The sequence below is a fragment of the Channa argus genome, chromosome 15 (assembly GCF_033026475.1).
Source record: "Channa argus isolate prfri chromosome 15, Channa argus male v1.0, whole genome shotgun sequence".
In the NCBI taxonomy this organism is placed as follows: domain Eukaryota; kingdom Metazoa; phylum Chordata; class Actinopteri; order Anabantiformes; family Channidae; genus Channa; species Channa argus.
The window spans coordinates 14520866-14537443 of NC_090211.1; the positions used below are offsets into that span (position 1 = coordinate 14520866).

Below are 16578 nucleotides of genomic sequence, written 5' to 3' on the forward strand. Positions count from 1 at the left end.
AAAATGAATTGGCACCAAAAAAAAAAAAAAAAAAAAAGGGACAATAAAACCCTCTACAGTTTGTAGGACAAGTGGTTTTGATCCTTGCAGCCTTCTCTTCATTTTAACTGCTCTTTACAGTGGGGTGATTTATCTGGGCCATTGAATTCATATGTGGTTAACCTCTTTTTCAGACACAATTACGCCCACCTCTCTCACTCCTCTCTCTGCTGCTGGGTTTCTTACCAGCTCTCTCTGGCTCCACATAAAGAGCTGCTCTTACAGATGGGGCATAATTTTTCTCTCAACAGCTTCCACCGCCCCAGTGTTCCAGTGGGATGTGCTCTGTCCATGCAGCCGGACTTGTCACGGCGACTTCGTCTGTCTGACATTTACTGTGCCAGAGATAATGCCAGTGCTTTTCTAATATCTGCTAGGTGTAAACAGACTACGGCGTGTGAAAGCTATAGCAGCAGCTCAGTATATAGATTTGTGTATGTGTGTTTACAGTATGTGAGTAGGTGTTAGCAGTTCTGCTGTCTGTTGCCATGTGGGGTGTGGTTGATGTATGACTTACTATTCCTGCTCTGCAGAGACACAGATCCTTCTGCACCAGCAACACCTACTGATGAACCTGTTAATATTCACACATATATATCTACAGGACCACATACTTACTAAATGTATAAATTAATTCAAACATATGGAGTATAACCAGAGCTAAAACAACAAGTCCATTAATTGATTAGCTGATTAACAGAAAGTTAAATGGGCAACAACTATACTAACTAAGTAATTCATTCGTGTTTATTTCTATTCTATTTAGTTCTGATATCTCTTAAGATTGTTGTTCATAATTGTATTTGTATTTATTGCTGCCGTAACATTGCTAAGGCTCAGCTTGTCTTAATCATTTAACTCATTTTCTAACTAATTGAGTATTTGCTAGTTTTCCTATAGTTGTCTTTGACAGTACACTGAATGTTTAACTATGTCAGCTAAGTGGTAATCTATTCCCTATTGTCTCACATTTTCTTCTATACATCCTTTTTAAGTTAAAAAAAGTACTGCTTTGATTGGGGGGTGGGGTGGTGGATCAGTGGTAAAGCATTGGGTTGGGATGCAGAAGGCAGATCCCACCCCGCCAGGTGTGGCCCCACCCAGCCACCAAGGCCAACCCTGGTGCCAGTCCCGAGCCCGGACCAATTGGGAGGGTTGCGGCAGGAAGGGCATCTGGCATAAAAACAAACACATGCCAAATCAACATGCAGAACATGTTCCACTGTGGTGACCCCTGATGGGACAAGCCAAAAGCCGCTGATCTTTTGAACTCCTTTGATTCTCTTTCAATGCTCTAATTCACCAGAGCTATTTGTTTTGTTGGATATATTTATATCTTTGTCTATTAATTAATATCTTATCTAATCTACAACCTACCTGCAATGTACCTCCCCGATGTTAATGTATTCAAAACAATTTACAGCCTAACGTCAAATACTGTACTTTCACATGTACTTTCACAAGACTCAAACACTATATTTTGCAGCAAAGAAGAGCAGTACTATATGTTTACGTAGTACAGTACTTTATACTTTGCATACTTCAAAAAATACACGGTACATGTTTGCATAGTTTTTGTGTAGGGGCAGTAATTAACTCATAGTATCACTATCAACAGTACATCCACAAAGATAAACACAATACAGCACCTACTGACGGTCAAATAGGAGCCACTAATGGTGCTCATGATCCGTAACGGCACAAAATGACTGAGCAGACTTCCTGCAGCATTAGCATTTCCTCCCTTGGTGGCTTGAATACTGAGCCAGCTGTGGGGGACTTGCGGGGCAGTCCTTCTGTCGTTTTGCAAATTCATCGTCGATTAGACTAATGTAAACACACATTTAATTATTTCTGATTAAATGTAAAGTAATGTGTTTGAAAGAAAATCATTAACTATTTCTAGGATTTAATTCAATTAAAAGGCCTTTTTTTGCCATGTTCTGGTTTTCATAAAGTCATTCAAATCCTCAGGATCTACACTATTATCACAATGCTGGCTTTCAAATATAACAGTTGGTGAGAATCAGTGCAGCCCCCTCATTCCCACACAGATCCTTCTTTTACTTAAGGGCAGTGAAAATAACAGCATTCATACTAGTTTAATTCATTTAGTTTTAAAGCCATATGCTTAACTGATAGATTTATGGCCATATTTCAGTCTAATCAAGCGATATTTTGGCTTCCATTGGTTTTTTGTTTGGGTTTGGTGGTGTAATGCCATGTGGACAAACTGTTAACATGAACGATGTAAGACCTGTCCCCAAGACACACACACAAACCACAGGAAGCAACAAATCTAAGAAACACACTGTTGTAATTTCATCGGTGGCACCCTCCAGACGATAAATGCAGATCAAAGAATGTAATTTCTTTCCATTCTAGCATACAGATGGCCAAAAAAAACATGGTAGCACATCGCTGATTCTCCCCTGTGGTGCCTGTTGCTATATTTGCCCTGAGAGGAGCAGAGAGGCTGGGAAAGACGAGGAGGGGACCCACCCGTGACACCTTCGATTAGAGACTCAGGAGTTGACAGCCTCCGTCTCCTGTCCTCCCTTCTGTCTTCTCCTTTCAACAAAATTTCTAACATACAATAAACTATCTCCTCAGTGTTTAGTGTAAACATACATATTGGTAAGAAATTATTTTAATTAGTTTACAGCAAGGAATCTGTTTCTGCTGGCAAATAAGTTGACAGATGGATTGTTAGGTAAAAAGGGACCAAGGTGTGAGGATGACTAAGAGCTGCGCTGCAGTCTCTTACTGGGTGACCCTCAAACTCCACAGCACGTGCGCACACACACACACGCACACACACACACACACAAACACACACAGAGCACCATTGGAGCAGGAAGCAGGAGAGCACGCTTCAGTAAACTGGCACACACATTTTCTAACCCTCTGCCTCTCCCTCAGTCTCCCTGCCTCCCTGTCTCCTTGCATCTTCGTCCTTGCACCGAAATAGCAAAAATATTACTCTGAGGCTGGGAAAGTCCCCTGTGTCCATCTGAGCCACTCACTGCTTTACTTCTATTATGTGTCTTTTAGTTACTTTTTATCAGCACCTTTCTTATCTCTTTTTTTTTCTCAGTATGACTTAACTGTTTTTGAGTGACTTAAAAAACTGCAACCAGAAAAGAACTTTAACCAGAATAAAAATTCAACGAATCTTTTGAGTGTATTTTTAACCACAAACGCCACAAGTTCACTACTTAGCTTCTAATGTGATGATTTTGTGAATTCTTGTCATATCAGATACATACATAATTGCTAAGTGGTGATTTTACTCAACTGTTGTTTGAATTAAACAAGTAATTTGAATACATCAAGCAGAACTGATGGAAATCATCTATTTTTACTGGTTTTCTGGCATTCAGAGATTTGTAGAAAAAATAAACCGAAGATTAATTAGCTTTGAAAATAATCAGTAGTTGCAGCCATAAAAGATGAGTAGCCAGATAATACAAGTGCAGTGACAACAATCAGTGCATGATTAATGAATACAATTTGTGTTTGTCATTAATTGATTACTTTAGAAGGTTTGCTTATCAAAATCAATATTGTTTCAGCTTGCTATTTATTTAATGTTCAAAATAAAATAATGAATAATGGTCCTTGCTTACTCAGTAATGAAGAATAAGTGTGATGACATTATATTATGACTCCTTGGTTTTCATCCCACAGTGACCTTTCCCAGGACAGACAATACAGATTATTGTAACCTTTTTTAAAAAGGTGAGTACGCGTGCGAGATCCTCAGGCATTGTACCAAATAAAAACTGGACTCCTGTGTACATTTTTGCTTTTCGTCCTTGGACACTCCAGTGTCACAAGAGAGGACAGTCAGGTCCCACACACAAATACAGACCCAGCGAGTGCACATTGTGCTCACCTATTTGGGTCAAAACTGATATCTCTGACTTAAACCATCCCCAGAATAGCCATGGTTGTAATCACCACTGAATTTATGAAATGGTTGCTGAGACATTGTGAGGTGAACACCCCTGGTATAAATGATCATGGGGAGTCTTTTCATCCAGAATAGATGGACTGCAAAATCCACACGTGAATACACACTTAACTGTGTTGACACCTTTACAGATTTTTTACTTGCTTCTTTTGGGTCTAGATAGGGTAGTACATGTACATAAATGCCATTAAACATCCCTTTGACTTCCCAATATTAAAATATCTCTCGACTTGTAGCTGAAAAATGCCTCCAGATGACATCACTTGAAAGAACCTTCAGTTCAGGCTATGTCATGCTAATGCTTATACTATAATGCTTTTAAACATAGGCAACCTGTTTTTCAAGAACTCCTCCAGAGTCCTAAAAAAAAAAAGTCCTTCGGGTCATCTGGAGGATTTTTTTTTAGCTAGAAGCAGGGAAATATTTTAATATAGTGAAGTCAAAGGGAAGTTTAAAAGCATTGATGTACATTTACCCCGGAAACTAAAGCCATAGAAAGCAAGTTGAAAATTGGTCAAGTCGCCCTTTCAATTTCAAATGGTGTGTCACTAAGCCTGTTCCAACCCCATTCTGTTTTTATTTACATTTTATACACTGTCCCAACTTTTGTATGTGTTGTCATAGCTACCAATTGTTTACATTTATAGTAGGAGCAGAGCATAACTAAATTAAATGTTTAAAGCTAGAACATTGGTACTCTGGTAAGAGCTAACCACCTCTCTTGTACTGTACATAAATCATTGCTGCACCATCTATAATGGATGAAGGTTTTACATCTGACACCTTTCACCTCATAAAACATTGCTGAGATAAAGCTGAGGCTACTCCACTGTATCATTGTGTGTGCATGGGTCAAATAATCATAGACAGTAAAGGAGGATTGTAAGGCATCAGCATAAACCAATTTATGAAATAAAAGCATACTGACACCATAGTGGGAAGATAAGGTCATTTTGTAACAGATGCTCCAACAGTGTGATAGAAAGTCATCAGCGTGTTTGTGGCAACACTTGGAGCCCACTGTTTATTGCATCTCATCAAGAATTTCTTCTGTCTTTCGCTTTGGTGCCATTTTTGGAAATCAAAAAATTCAAACGCAATGCTGTGACTGCTCCTGTGATTATTGGTGTTTGTACACACACCTCAGACAAAATGTAGCCACATGTAGTTTTTTTTTAACGACAGCATTACGCACATCATTCTAGCAGCTTAGCTGTAGCAATCCCCACCATTCTCCCTCTGAGCATTCTCCAACTGCTCTTTTGCCTTTGTTTGATAAAACAGAGATTATTAGTGAACAGTATGTGTCATCTTATTACGCTGCACTGTGTGTCAGCAAAAACACACAGGCAGCTCCCTGACAATTAACTACCCACTCTCAGTTGAGTAATGCTGCCAAGTCTCCAAAAAGACCCCCTTTTAATGTCACAAGATGACATTGTGTTATGCAAGCAAAACATTGTGACATGATCTGCTCAGACAGTCTGTTAAAATGAAAATATTGCACTTGTGGTGGTCACTGCTGAGAATAAGGGTTGGATGTGTCCTGAATTGGATATAAAATGATCTCCTAGTTATTGTGCTTGACGGTGCAATCACCAAGTATTGGTTTAGCATTGTATCACTTCATTTATATCTTGATTTTTATGGTCCAATGAGATCACTAACGTTCCACGCAGACAGGCTCAGAAAAGCACTGCCACAGCTACTAAGGCCCATTTGGGGGGTGGGAAACTGAAGCCAAGCTCCCATGTTGAACCATCATTTAAGGAGTATTTGGAAACAAGGGGTTATTTGTGTCATGGATTTTTTAAAGGGAAGCGCTCGCCTGGGGTATATTAGTTGGCAAAGCTTTGGCACACCACAGGCAGAGCGAGGGCCAAGCACTGTTACCATGGTAACCCTGGCACACCGTGCTGGCATACTGTATCTGGCAACAGTTTACAGTAGCTGTTGAGGATGATGAAAAAGATATAGACAACTTATGGTGTTAGTTATTGTGATTTTGTGCCAGCAAAAGCAGAGTTCAAGTTTGGAATGAACTTTTGAGAACCGGTAATCCCACATAAACAGAAATTTGGCAAGGTACAAGCAATAATGTGGGGGTACATAGCCCACTGTATGTGCAAGTCTTTGCCTAAAAGGCCGAGATCAAGATGCAAAATTAACACGAAAAGAAAATATATATTATAAAAGTCTTCAGTCTATACAACCTTTTGGGAACCACTGGTTTGTGTTAGGGTATAGTCGATGATATACACAGTAGTACAAGCCACAAAGTGTAAATGATATGCTGCCCTTCCTTTCCTCACATCACTGTCATCCATTCTTCTCTCCTGCTCATCACTGCCTGTTCACAGTGAGGAGTTTAAAATGAGAGCTCTTTGTGTAGAACCCAGACTGTGGCAATCCCCTTAGGTTGAGAAATAGAAAGTCTTGTGTTGTTCCATCTTTAATTGTGCTAACTGGTGCACCCCGCTTTTTGGGCACTGGCTTGAAAAGCTATCAGCGCAGATGAAAGAAAAAAAAGAAAAAAAAGTTTTCTTGACAGTGTGTGACTTGACCCGTGTGTCCAAGGATTTGTGAGCTCTATACTCTTTATTTTTAGATTTTGCAAAGTAGCTTTGATAAGATCTAAATGTAAATCCAATAAAATAGAACAGAATGTGCTGAACGGGCAATGCCACACCCTTTTTTGTAGAACTTCCTGTTAGAAAACGTTGCACTCTATCATTGCCGAATGCTGTATGTTATTTTAATCAGCTGATCAGCTCGCTGCAAGTGCATGACGTATAGATTAAGAACAGGACTAAAAGGTTGTAATCAACATAATTAAAGTGGAAGAGATTTGATAACACAAAACACACATCAAAATTGCCCAGAAGAGCTGTTACCATGATAACAAAATGGAAATGGCCCACTTTGTTGTTACAGTAGTTTTTAGTGTGAGTGGAGAGAAAGGGAGCGGAGACACAGAGAAAGGGTGTTAAGGAGGGTTAGGGGGGGCAATAGAGAGACACAACACTCAATAGTAAAAAGGGACATTTTGAATGTGGAGCAGAGACAAGCATAGGCAGAATTACACATAATTATCCCAGCCAGCTAAGCTTCCACTCTTGGTGTAATTAATGCCATTCAGCTGGGAGAGGGTTTAAAACCGTTGATATATTAAGGCATGGTTCAGTGATTTCTCCACATTTACCAAGTCTATTTTAATGAGTCCCAACCAGATTCATCTTGGATGGATAAAATTCAAGAGATTCCAGAAACAAAGTTTAACGTGAACAGAAAGGACTTCTGCAAGAGTTTTATGTCAATCAATTCAGTTAGAAATGACTTAGGCTAGTTTTGTTAGACATTAAAAGATGAAAGCCCTAAAGGTTTTTATCCTTTGAACTGTATATGATTAAAAATATTTATTTATACAGAACATGGTTCGATGTAGCATCAGAGTTGGCTTGTTGTTCTTCTGGGTGCTGATCTATATGCTGACAGCAAAATCTAATTTGGTTTTGGATTAACACTTGATCTACTGTTCTCATGGTTAAAATCAGGAAATGCAGTGTCAATTGTGTTCAGGGTGACTTCTATTTTCAGTGTTTCTAGTGTTTTCTTCTTCCGATTAGTTTTTTAACAAGGAGAGAGTGAAGCTTGTAAAAAATAAGCTTCACTTTAAGCCTTTTGCACTGAATTAATAATAATAGTAAAACCCCACTTTAAACTAATGGATTCTTAAACTCATTCCATTAACTAAAAGTGTGGCAGTGTAAAGTGGCTACACACTGCTGAGCGGGGGATCCATAGTTAACAAAAAATAATTGAATACATTTAGCAACAACAAGTCTTACATCTGTTTAAGAAAGTAGAAAACAACTCAAGCAGGATTTAACGAGTTAACATATAGAGGCCATCCTCACAAATAAAGCAGAGGAGAAGAGGAAGATCTCAGCCTGCAATAGTGTAACCTGTTTATTGTTTGGGGCTCCCCATCAGGAGCTGCACAGCTCTTCCTCTCATGTTCCAACACCCCCACACTTCTGCTCCTTGATTGGTTAATGAGGTCCACTGCTCCATTCTTTATGGAGGAAGCGATCAGCTCTACACCTACACTGCCATTAGGGCTCAGAGACGGTCTCACTGGAGGCATGTGTGTCAGCTCTCGTCATGCTGACTGACACATACATGGTGTCACCCACAGGGGTAAGAAATGTCCCAGAAAGTGGGGGAGCAGCCCACAACCAACACCTTCATCTGTGCACACGATAAAAATCCTGATGAGAAGTAAACAGTCACTAGGTTGGAAATGAGAGTAGGCAAACTGGCTGCATTTGGTATGCAAATAGATTTCACGAACAAAAAAGCTGAGCTGCTTACAGTTATGGAGATGTCATAGACTATGCTCTAGAAGAACCACAAACACTGAATATTAGCACAGCGAGCAGACATTCCTGCAAACAGACAGCATCTGCCTTCCTGGAATGTCCCCGAGCAAAATACTATATATGAAAATCTATATGAAATACATGAGAATGTTGATTGTTCTATCTCTTGCTGCATGTCAATCATAAGTCTGTAACTAACATATAAACAGTCCATAACCACAAAATGTTAAATTTATTATTATGTAAAATCAAGTATTTCGTAGAAATATTTGTAATCACTCATGTTAAACTCAGGTGTAAATCAAGCGAACACCCATATTAAAGTGTAAAACTCCAGCTGACCATTATCTCATGGGTCAAAGCTAACAGAGCATAATAGAGAGTAGGAGGTATTTTACTGGATGTGAGTTGGCAAAAACTTTTCTTTTTTTTAAATTCCAAAAGAGCGTGGTTGTGCTCTAATCAGTTTATTTCTCCATCCACCTCCTAATGTTCCAACACAGATGAGGGAAGCTTGGATGGAGATCAACACTCTTCTACACCTGTATTTGTTGAGTCCTGCCCACAAAGGGATCCAACAAAATTAGATTTTTTTATTTATTAAACATCGCTGAATTATTATTTTTTCTCTCTGAACTATGTCTCAATAGAGAAGATAACTTATGTTTCACTGTGTCTTTAAAGCAGCTCTATCAAATTACATTGTGAAAGAGCTCAAACTGATACCTTATTGTTAATAATGAGAGAAATTTGCCGCTCTCCTCAGCTTAATAGAACTTTACACAGAGTTTCATTAGTGTACCTTTCCTGTGTGAAGGGTTCCTGCCTGAAACTTGACTGTTTTGGTTCATGGTCCCTCAGAAACAGAACTTTAAATGAATGATAGTGTTACATAACTAAGCCTCTGTTTGGTAATATTCGTATAAATGTACCCCACCTTTCGCACAATGAGAGCTGGGACCGGCTCCAGCTCCCCTGCAGCCCTTAAGAGGTTAAGTGGTTTTGGATAATGAATTGATAGTACTTGAAATGTCCGTTTATAGGGTTGGGGGTGGAAACAATCACGATCATTATTGCAAAACAAATCCTAACGATAAACACATTTGGGAAAACTAGCTATGAGAACACACAAACTTATAAACAGCTATACTGTGCTGGACAACACACACATGCTGTTGCAAAGGTAAAAATAAGCAATGGTTAAGAGAAGTTGGTGAGTCAGGTGCAAATGTGAAATATGATTTCAGCACACCAGCAACTTCACACACATTTTGCCAACATGTGCGACACTATTTATCAGTATTAGATGTATAGATGGATGGATGGATGGATGGATGGAGGGAGGGATAGACAGATGCTTCATTGATCCTAAGGGAAATTCCAGACAGCCAGCAGCTTACAAACAACACCATACCAAAGATCCCTAGAACCTAACGTTAAGTATGTAAATCAAGGAGGACCACGACAGAAAAGTATGAATTCATTAATTCTATGGTCAACCTGTTGAATAAAGCTCTCTCTCTCTCTAGTTGGTGTGTGAACATTGCCAAGGTTATTTGTAAGAGAAGATGCCCCACAAGTGGAGTACAAGGTCTTTACAGGTCAATTTCAGACGTTCCATTATCTGTTATTGTCATTCATATTTATATTATTCATATTTATATTTAAGTTAAAAATTTAAACTTAAGATTCTCTAATAGCTTCTAAAAATTAATGTGTGTCAGATTATGTAGGAGACAGCTGTGATGGAAATACTTTATAAACATATGTAATAAAAGTTTGTTTATAATTATCAGATTGTAAATATCTATACAACAGACTATTCACTGTAACACGTATACTGCATACAGTGTAGTGGAGGTGTTGCAAAAATGCAACTTTCTACTTTCCCCTAGTTAAAGAAAATGTTATTGTGGTTTTAACTTCCGCACACTTGAGATTCTGAGACATCACTTATCAGTGTAGCTTGATCACAGTTTACACTCGGTCATCCTCTAAACATAAGAGCCACTACTGCTTTCACTCTGCTCTCTTTCATCCGCTCTGAGTAGTTCCACTGTTTGCTTTATCTTTGCCAAAACTCTGCAGCAACAAGCGAGAATGTGTAAAAGACCTCTTTGACTTCATCGTCCCTCTCACCCTCGCAACTCCAGATCCTCCTGCATTTATTTAGTCTTTTACTTTGGGGTTCACCTTTGCCTAGTTCTCAGCATCTTCCAACCCTCTCTTCATTGTTGACTCTTTTTTGTCTTCCCATTTCCAACTGGCTATTCCTCCATCTTTTGCCTTTCTTGAGTACTGACGTAGTGCTCTCTTCTCAACTCTCCAGATGGCACAGTCATTTCCACAGACACTCAACTTCAAAGGCTGGGGAGGAGGGGGACATTGGGCGGGGGGGGAGCAGAGCATCCATCATTGTGGCAAGTTACTCAATGCTACACAATACTGAGATGATGTTTGGAGATCAGTTAACTCGCAAACCTTGAGACAGGCCAGAACTAGTATTCCTGCAGAAATTAATCAGGTAGACTACTCAATAATTTTAAATATTTCTGAAGGGGTTGGTTTTAGTGAAATGCTAAATTGATCAAATCTCCCAATTACAGGTTGTTGGGGAAAAGGCCATTTTCTATGTATCAGTAAGACATTTGTGATTCATTTTGCTTAGCAGCACTGGGCATATGCATAAGTAGAGATCATGATATCTTCCTATAAAGAAAGAGGTGATGTGATAGAACCAGTGCACTGCATACTGTAGGTATATTTAAGTGATAGAAAAATTAAATATATGCTATGGGGGTACAACTAATGATCACATTTATTATTGATTAAGGTGCAAATTATTTTGACAAAGAAACAAGAATTTCCACTTAAGCTTCTCAGAGTCAGAGGTCACATCAGATGTCTTCTTATGTCTGACCACCAGTCAGCGAAGACAGGGAAGAAAGTACAGAAAACACTCATTTGTTTTCAAAATAATTTATTTCTTTTTTATTTTAGTTAACTAATTAAAACATCAGCATCTTCTGACTACCACATCAATGTCATTTACATACACATAAGTTTAACGGGAAATAGATTGGTTTTCACACTTAATAACTCTTTACATGTTCTCTACTATTTACACTCCTATCATTACACACGTGAACAGTATTTACGGGATGCATTTCATATTTTGCCACAAAACATTTATGAGTCGTGAAAAAAAGCAAGACCCATTAAAGGCGTGGGAATAAAGAAATACAAGTTGCACAGTGACAGAAAGAGAGAATACAAGAAGAGGCCGCGATGTCTGTGCCGAGTGTATAATGTTAATGTGTACCGGACAGAAAACAGCATTTCTCTTTCTTATAGGATGCATCACTGGTGCATGCATCTCCACAAGGGACCACACCAGAGAACATTAAACAATCAAACTCTTCTCCAAAATGAACTAAACACACAAACTATTGTACAGTGCATTGTAAGGTAGAATTTATGAATAAGCAGGTTTTTAATTATATAGAAGTGAGTCACATCCTGTACAGTTCCTATGGAGACTGGAAATAAAGTAGGCTACTGTGAATGTATGGCAATACCATTTACCCAGACAGTGGTTAATAAAGATAAGATACGTAACTTCTTCTAAAATATCTTAGTAGAAATATGTTCCAGAACTTAGGGGGGGTGGGGGGGGGGTGCTGTTGAAGCCTCCTATCACCCAGAGTCACAGAACAGTGCTGCTAGCATTGCAGAGACTTTTGTTTGGGATTTCAGAGACTTTGAAATATTTCAGTTTCATTACCAAGTTTTGGAGCATTCTCCTTTACTCTAATTTTATAATGTTGGCAACCCAAAGCATTGGACAGAGTATGTTGGAGTGTAGGAAAGCAAAGATAGGGAAGGATGAGCAGGGCAGAGTGGATTTTGTTTTTATGTCTCAAACTAGACATAGAAGATGCTTACTGTAACTTCAAGATGTCATTCATGTCTAGGCATGTATGAACCAGGCAGAACCGTTACATTTAAGGGCCTGTGAACTGCAGGGTACTGCACACATGCAGAGACACTATAGTAATGAAGCCATTTCTTCTGCCATGGCACTACTTTGTGTGGCACTGCACTGCTCGCTGCTGTGTGGTGGAGGTGGGTAATCATAGGAGGATAATTTAAAAAAATAAAAATAAAAGCTGTTATCTGGCTTTTCAATGCACAGAAAGAAGCTCTAGGCAGCCCTTAATCAGCCCACGCCTAAGAAACCATAAACTGATATCAGCCTATGCAGGGGAATGGATCAAGATGAATTATCACAGAAGCCACACTTTATCACCTTTCTAACAACACGGAAGCCAAATGTTCTTCCAGCTAGCTGTACCTCACCTTTCTGCAGCATAGATACGAGTTTATCACAATGACTGTCTGTACCCGACTTTATATTCCTACTTCAAAGAAGCAGCTCTTTGGCTTTAAACATGAATAACAAGCTAACTTTGCATTTTCAGAAAAAAAACCCATCAATTTACAGCCACATACTGATAAACATTAGAAATAAAATCTCACTGCATTGTCTGTATGTAACAGCAATCCAGTATCCCATATCCCCAGCGTGTTATAAAAAAAAATCAAAACCATGTGCATTCATGTCATACAAAAAAGGCAAAGGTCTGAAATGCAAGCTGTCCCTTCTGCAGACTTTGAAAGAACAAGCAGCCGCTAGCTCCAGGAGCATGTCTCTGTTTGCTTACTTTCATGATGCATTCATGGTCAAACTCCACTGACAAAGGTGGACGATTCAGCCCCTTTACAAATACCTCATTCTAAATAGGGAATATTAATTAGTGTCTTTCACATTACAAAGGTTTAAGCACTGTACATGCATGCAAACACACAGACTTGCACAATGTGCTGCAAGAACAAGCACAGACTACCCAGTCATATTTCCATCTCTGAAGGAAGAACCGTGACTTTTAAAGTCTGGAGTTAAAGCTTTCTGTATGTGTTTCCACGTGGATGCACTTTCAGCACATTATCTGAGAAGAGAGTTAGTTGAAGTCACAGATCTTCTTACCGGAGTATCCCTCTGAAACAAGACTCTGCATAATGACAACCTGTTGGCACGCGATGACAGAACATTTGGTGGCAAAGATACCATTTGTAAGTGCAAGAAGGTGCTAGTGAAACACAAATTTAAGATAGGGCCATTGTCCTACCATTGTTAATGTCACACTGCGGGTTTCATTATCATTGTGTCCTCAAGATTAAGATCATCTGCAGCTCAGTGCAGTGGTTCAGTAGCTTTACTTATCTTACTTTATACATTATGAATTATTTCCATAAACTTAATTGTCTCTATCCAACATTTCCTTATTTATTTTACTTTGTATTTTTTTTTAAATCCATTTATATTGAGTCTCAGTCTTGTGAAAGCATGATACTGGTTGTCTAACCTCTCTCTGACCTCAGTAATCCCAATTTTGGGTCTTTCTACAGTTCTCCCCCATTTATACTGCCTTTCTTTGCCATTCTCCTCTTTGGCTGCCACGGCATCAGATGTCTGGAGCGAAAAGTTTCCCTGGCATATACAGTCTCAATAAGGTTTGATTTCAGGGCACATGGGGCACTGTGTCTCCACATACAAGCCTTAAGGGGAAGACTGCTGACATATGCAATGATACAGACTGTGTGGCTTTCATGGGTGGTGGCCAGCTGCCACACCTGATAACGATTGGGCCACTAATTGCTCTGTGAGCAGCTGTTGCTTGTGGTCTTAGTGGGACTGCTGATATAAAAAGGGGACAGAGGGACATTTAATAATGTTGCCCTCCATTTAATTGTTTTAATCTGCTTATCTTAAGCCACACTTCTGAGGAGGAGAAGGTGCTACTGCTTATTCAACAACCATGGGTCTTGGACTGCTTTTGTGGTATGTTTTATTGGGTTTCTGAGTACTTGTAATGTTTCAATTACATATACTAGTTATTTTAATGTTTTCCACTGCGCTCTTTTGCAGGGCTTCTCTAATTTGTCTTATGCGGTTTAATGGCTGTGCAGGTTTTCCGGCTCCAAAAGGTAAAGCTTTGCTTCTTGCCACAATATACCTCAAACACTGTTGCTTTATCTTGACTGTTAATTTTATAGGGAACATGTATGATGATGCACAGTTGAGCTATATCGAGGCTTCAGTTGCAGAGCAGCCAGAAGTGGTACCAGCTGAACCACTACTGCCCAACAAACCTCATGCCCCTGAAGTTAACTGGGTTCTTAACGATGAACCAATAGACTGGGCTCCAGAAGAGTTTGACAACTTTCCTTTAAGCTCTGAACATCTGAGTGATCAAGCAATGTCTCAGGCAGACTCTATCCCAAGGGAATCAACATCACTTGAAGTTGCACCATCAAACTCTATGCCTCATTCTCTAAGAAATGCTGATCGTTCAACATCTGCTTACTATGGGCCCTATACAGCCTATGCCTCTCAGGATGACTCTTGGCTGCCTGAACCAGTTAGCAGTGGTTCTGGTGTAGTTGATTTGGATGTTGGTTTCCCAGACACTGGCTCCAGTGCAGCTGGCGGTGACTGGCACAACCACCACCTTGTCTTTGAGGAGGTCTTTCACTATCCCTCTGAAAATACTGGGCCATCTCATCTGGATTATGGCACAGTCGACAATACTGCAAAAGGCCTGAGCCAAGCTGATTACATGAGCAATCTATTCTCAACCAAATATGCCTTCAAGCTAGATGACCGCTCAATGCCAAGTTACCCAGTTAAGGAAGGAGATCAGCCTGTCTCTGCACTGATGATGCAAAGCTCATTCCCTTCTAGCTTCTCTGGAGAAGAGAACCCTAACTACCAGCCGCTGAATGCCAAGATCTCGTTTAGGCTTGAAGAAACACCAGATGTCAATGCCCACAAAGTTTACCAGAGAGAGGCAAAACAAATCCTTCATCCGGCTCAAAGCTACATTCAGCTCAGAGATGGTTACCAGCAAGGCAGGTATCTCTCAAAAAAATCCTGGCGTTCATCAGAATTGCCACCTCAAGTGCTTGCTAGCTCGGAAAGTGTCAAGGGGGATGACGTGCTACAAAAGGTATAGCCACAAACTGAAAGCTTAATGTTTATGAAATCAATTGTCAAAGAAATCATGCGTAATCATTGTCTTCCAGAGCTGATGGGAACCACCACAGATGCTGAGTCTAACAGGTAAATCTCTCTCTGTATATGTGTGTGTGTGTGTGTGTGTGTGTATATATAGACAGACTTTCATGTGAATTTTAATCCTTGCCCTTTCTTTCAGAGTGTGCCTTCTGAAAATGATCAACTAATAAAAAACATTAAGTCTCTACTGCTTATGCATTTCAATTTCTCTTGGGGGGGGGAGTCTGAAACCTTTTTGGTGTTTGCAGTTGTAGCAGCTCCGTGACCAAGAATTGAGGTTAAGACAGAATAAACTGGTACAATTCAATATGAACAAGACAAACTGCATAACTGACATCTGTAAACAAATCATCTATCAATGAGCTGGTCTCACAACAAATGTCCTGTTACACTAATTAAAAAAAACAAATTTTACCTTGGCATTGGAATCCTTGTTTTCCAAATCCCCTGTAATAAAAGGCATATGTTAATAATGTGCCATGGCATTGTACACTCTAATTTTGTCTAGCAGTCTTAACTTGTAAGCTAAACGTCCAACGCCACTCAACAGTTGAGCTAGGAAATGAACAATTTCAACATGTAAACTTGAGGAGCCACAAGAGAATTGCAATTTCTTGACACATCCATGCAAAGATTTCTGCCATCGTTCCAACTAGAAAGTGAATTGGATGTTGTTTAGTCGGGTATGGATGAGTGCTGCTTACCAAATGAAGTCTGTACAATGACTGCAGAACGTCGGCTGCTTGAAAAACCTCGCAGTAAATTTGTGGTTTTTCACCTCATGCACATTTTTCTGCCGCAAAGCACCTTTGCGGGCGAATCGGTTCCCGACCCCAGCCGAGTCATTATAATGCAAAAGATGATCAGCCATAATAAAACAAAAAAACCGCACAGCCAAAACTTCGTGCTGTCCCACCGGTTTCTGCGAGCTTCTCGTCCCTTTTATAGTTCTGGACAAGTGCTGCTGTAGAGCTCCTTGCAAAGCGCACACCTCCCCTCTGCCTGGACCACAGCTGAGCGCTTCTTTTTCATTCAAAGTGACG

The 16578-nt window shown here is 39.7% G+C and overlaps 1 protein-coding gene across 2 annotated transcripts in view; it reads right to left on the reverse strand.

Moving 5' to 3' along the window:
- Positions 1 to 16546, reverse strand: part of prkcab (protein kinase C, alpha, b) — a 95439-nt gene extending 78893 nt beyond the window's left edge. For both annotated transcript variants that reach the window (XM_067476303.1, XM_067476302.1), the window contains exons 1-2: positions 16240 to 16546; positions 15951 to 15982 (exon numbers count right to left, since the gene is read on the reverse strand). In XM_067476303.1, coding sequence (XP_067332404.1) covers positions 15951 to 15982; positions 16240 to 16406 — 199 coding nt within the window. In that variant the 5' untranslated portion in view covers positions 16407 to 16546. The remainder of the gene's footprint in view (positions 1 to 15950; positions 15983 to 16239) is intronic.
- Between the last annotated feature and the right edge of the window lie 32 nt (positions 16547 to 16578).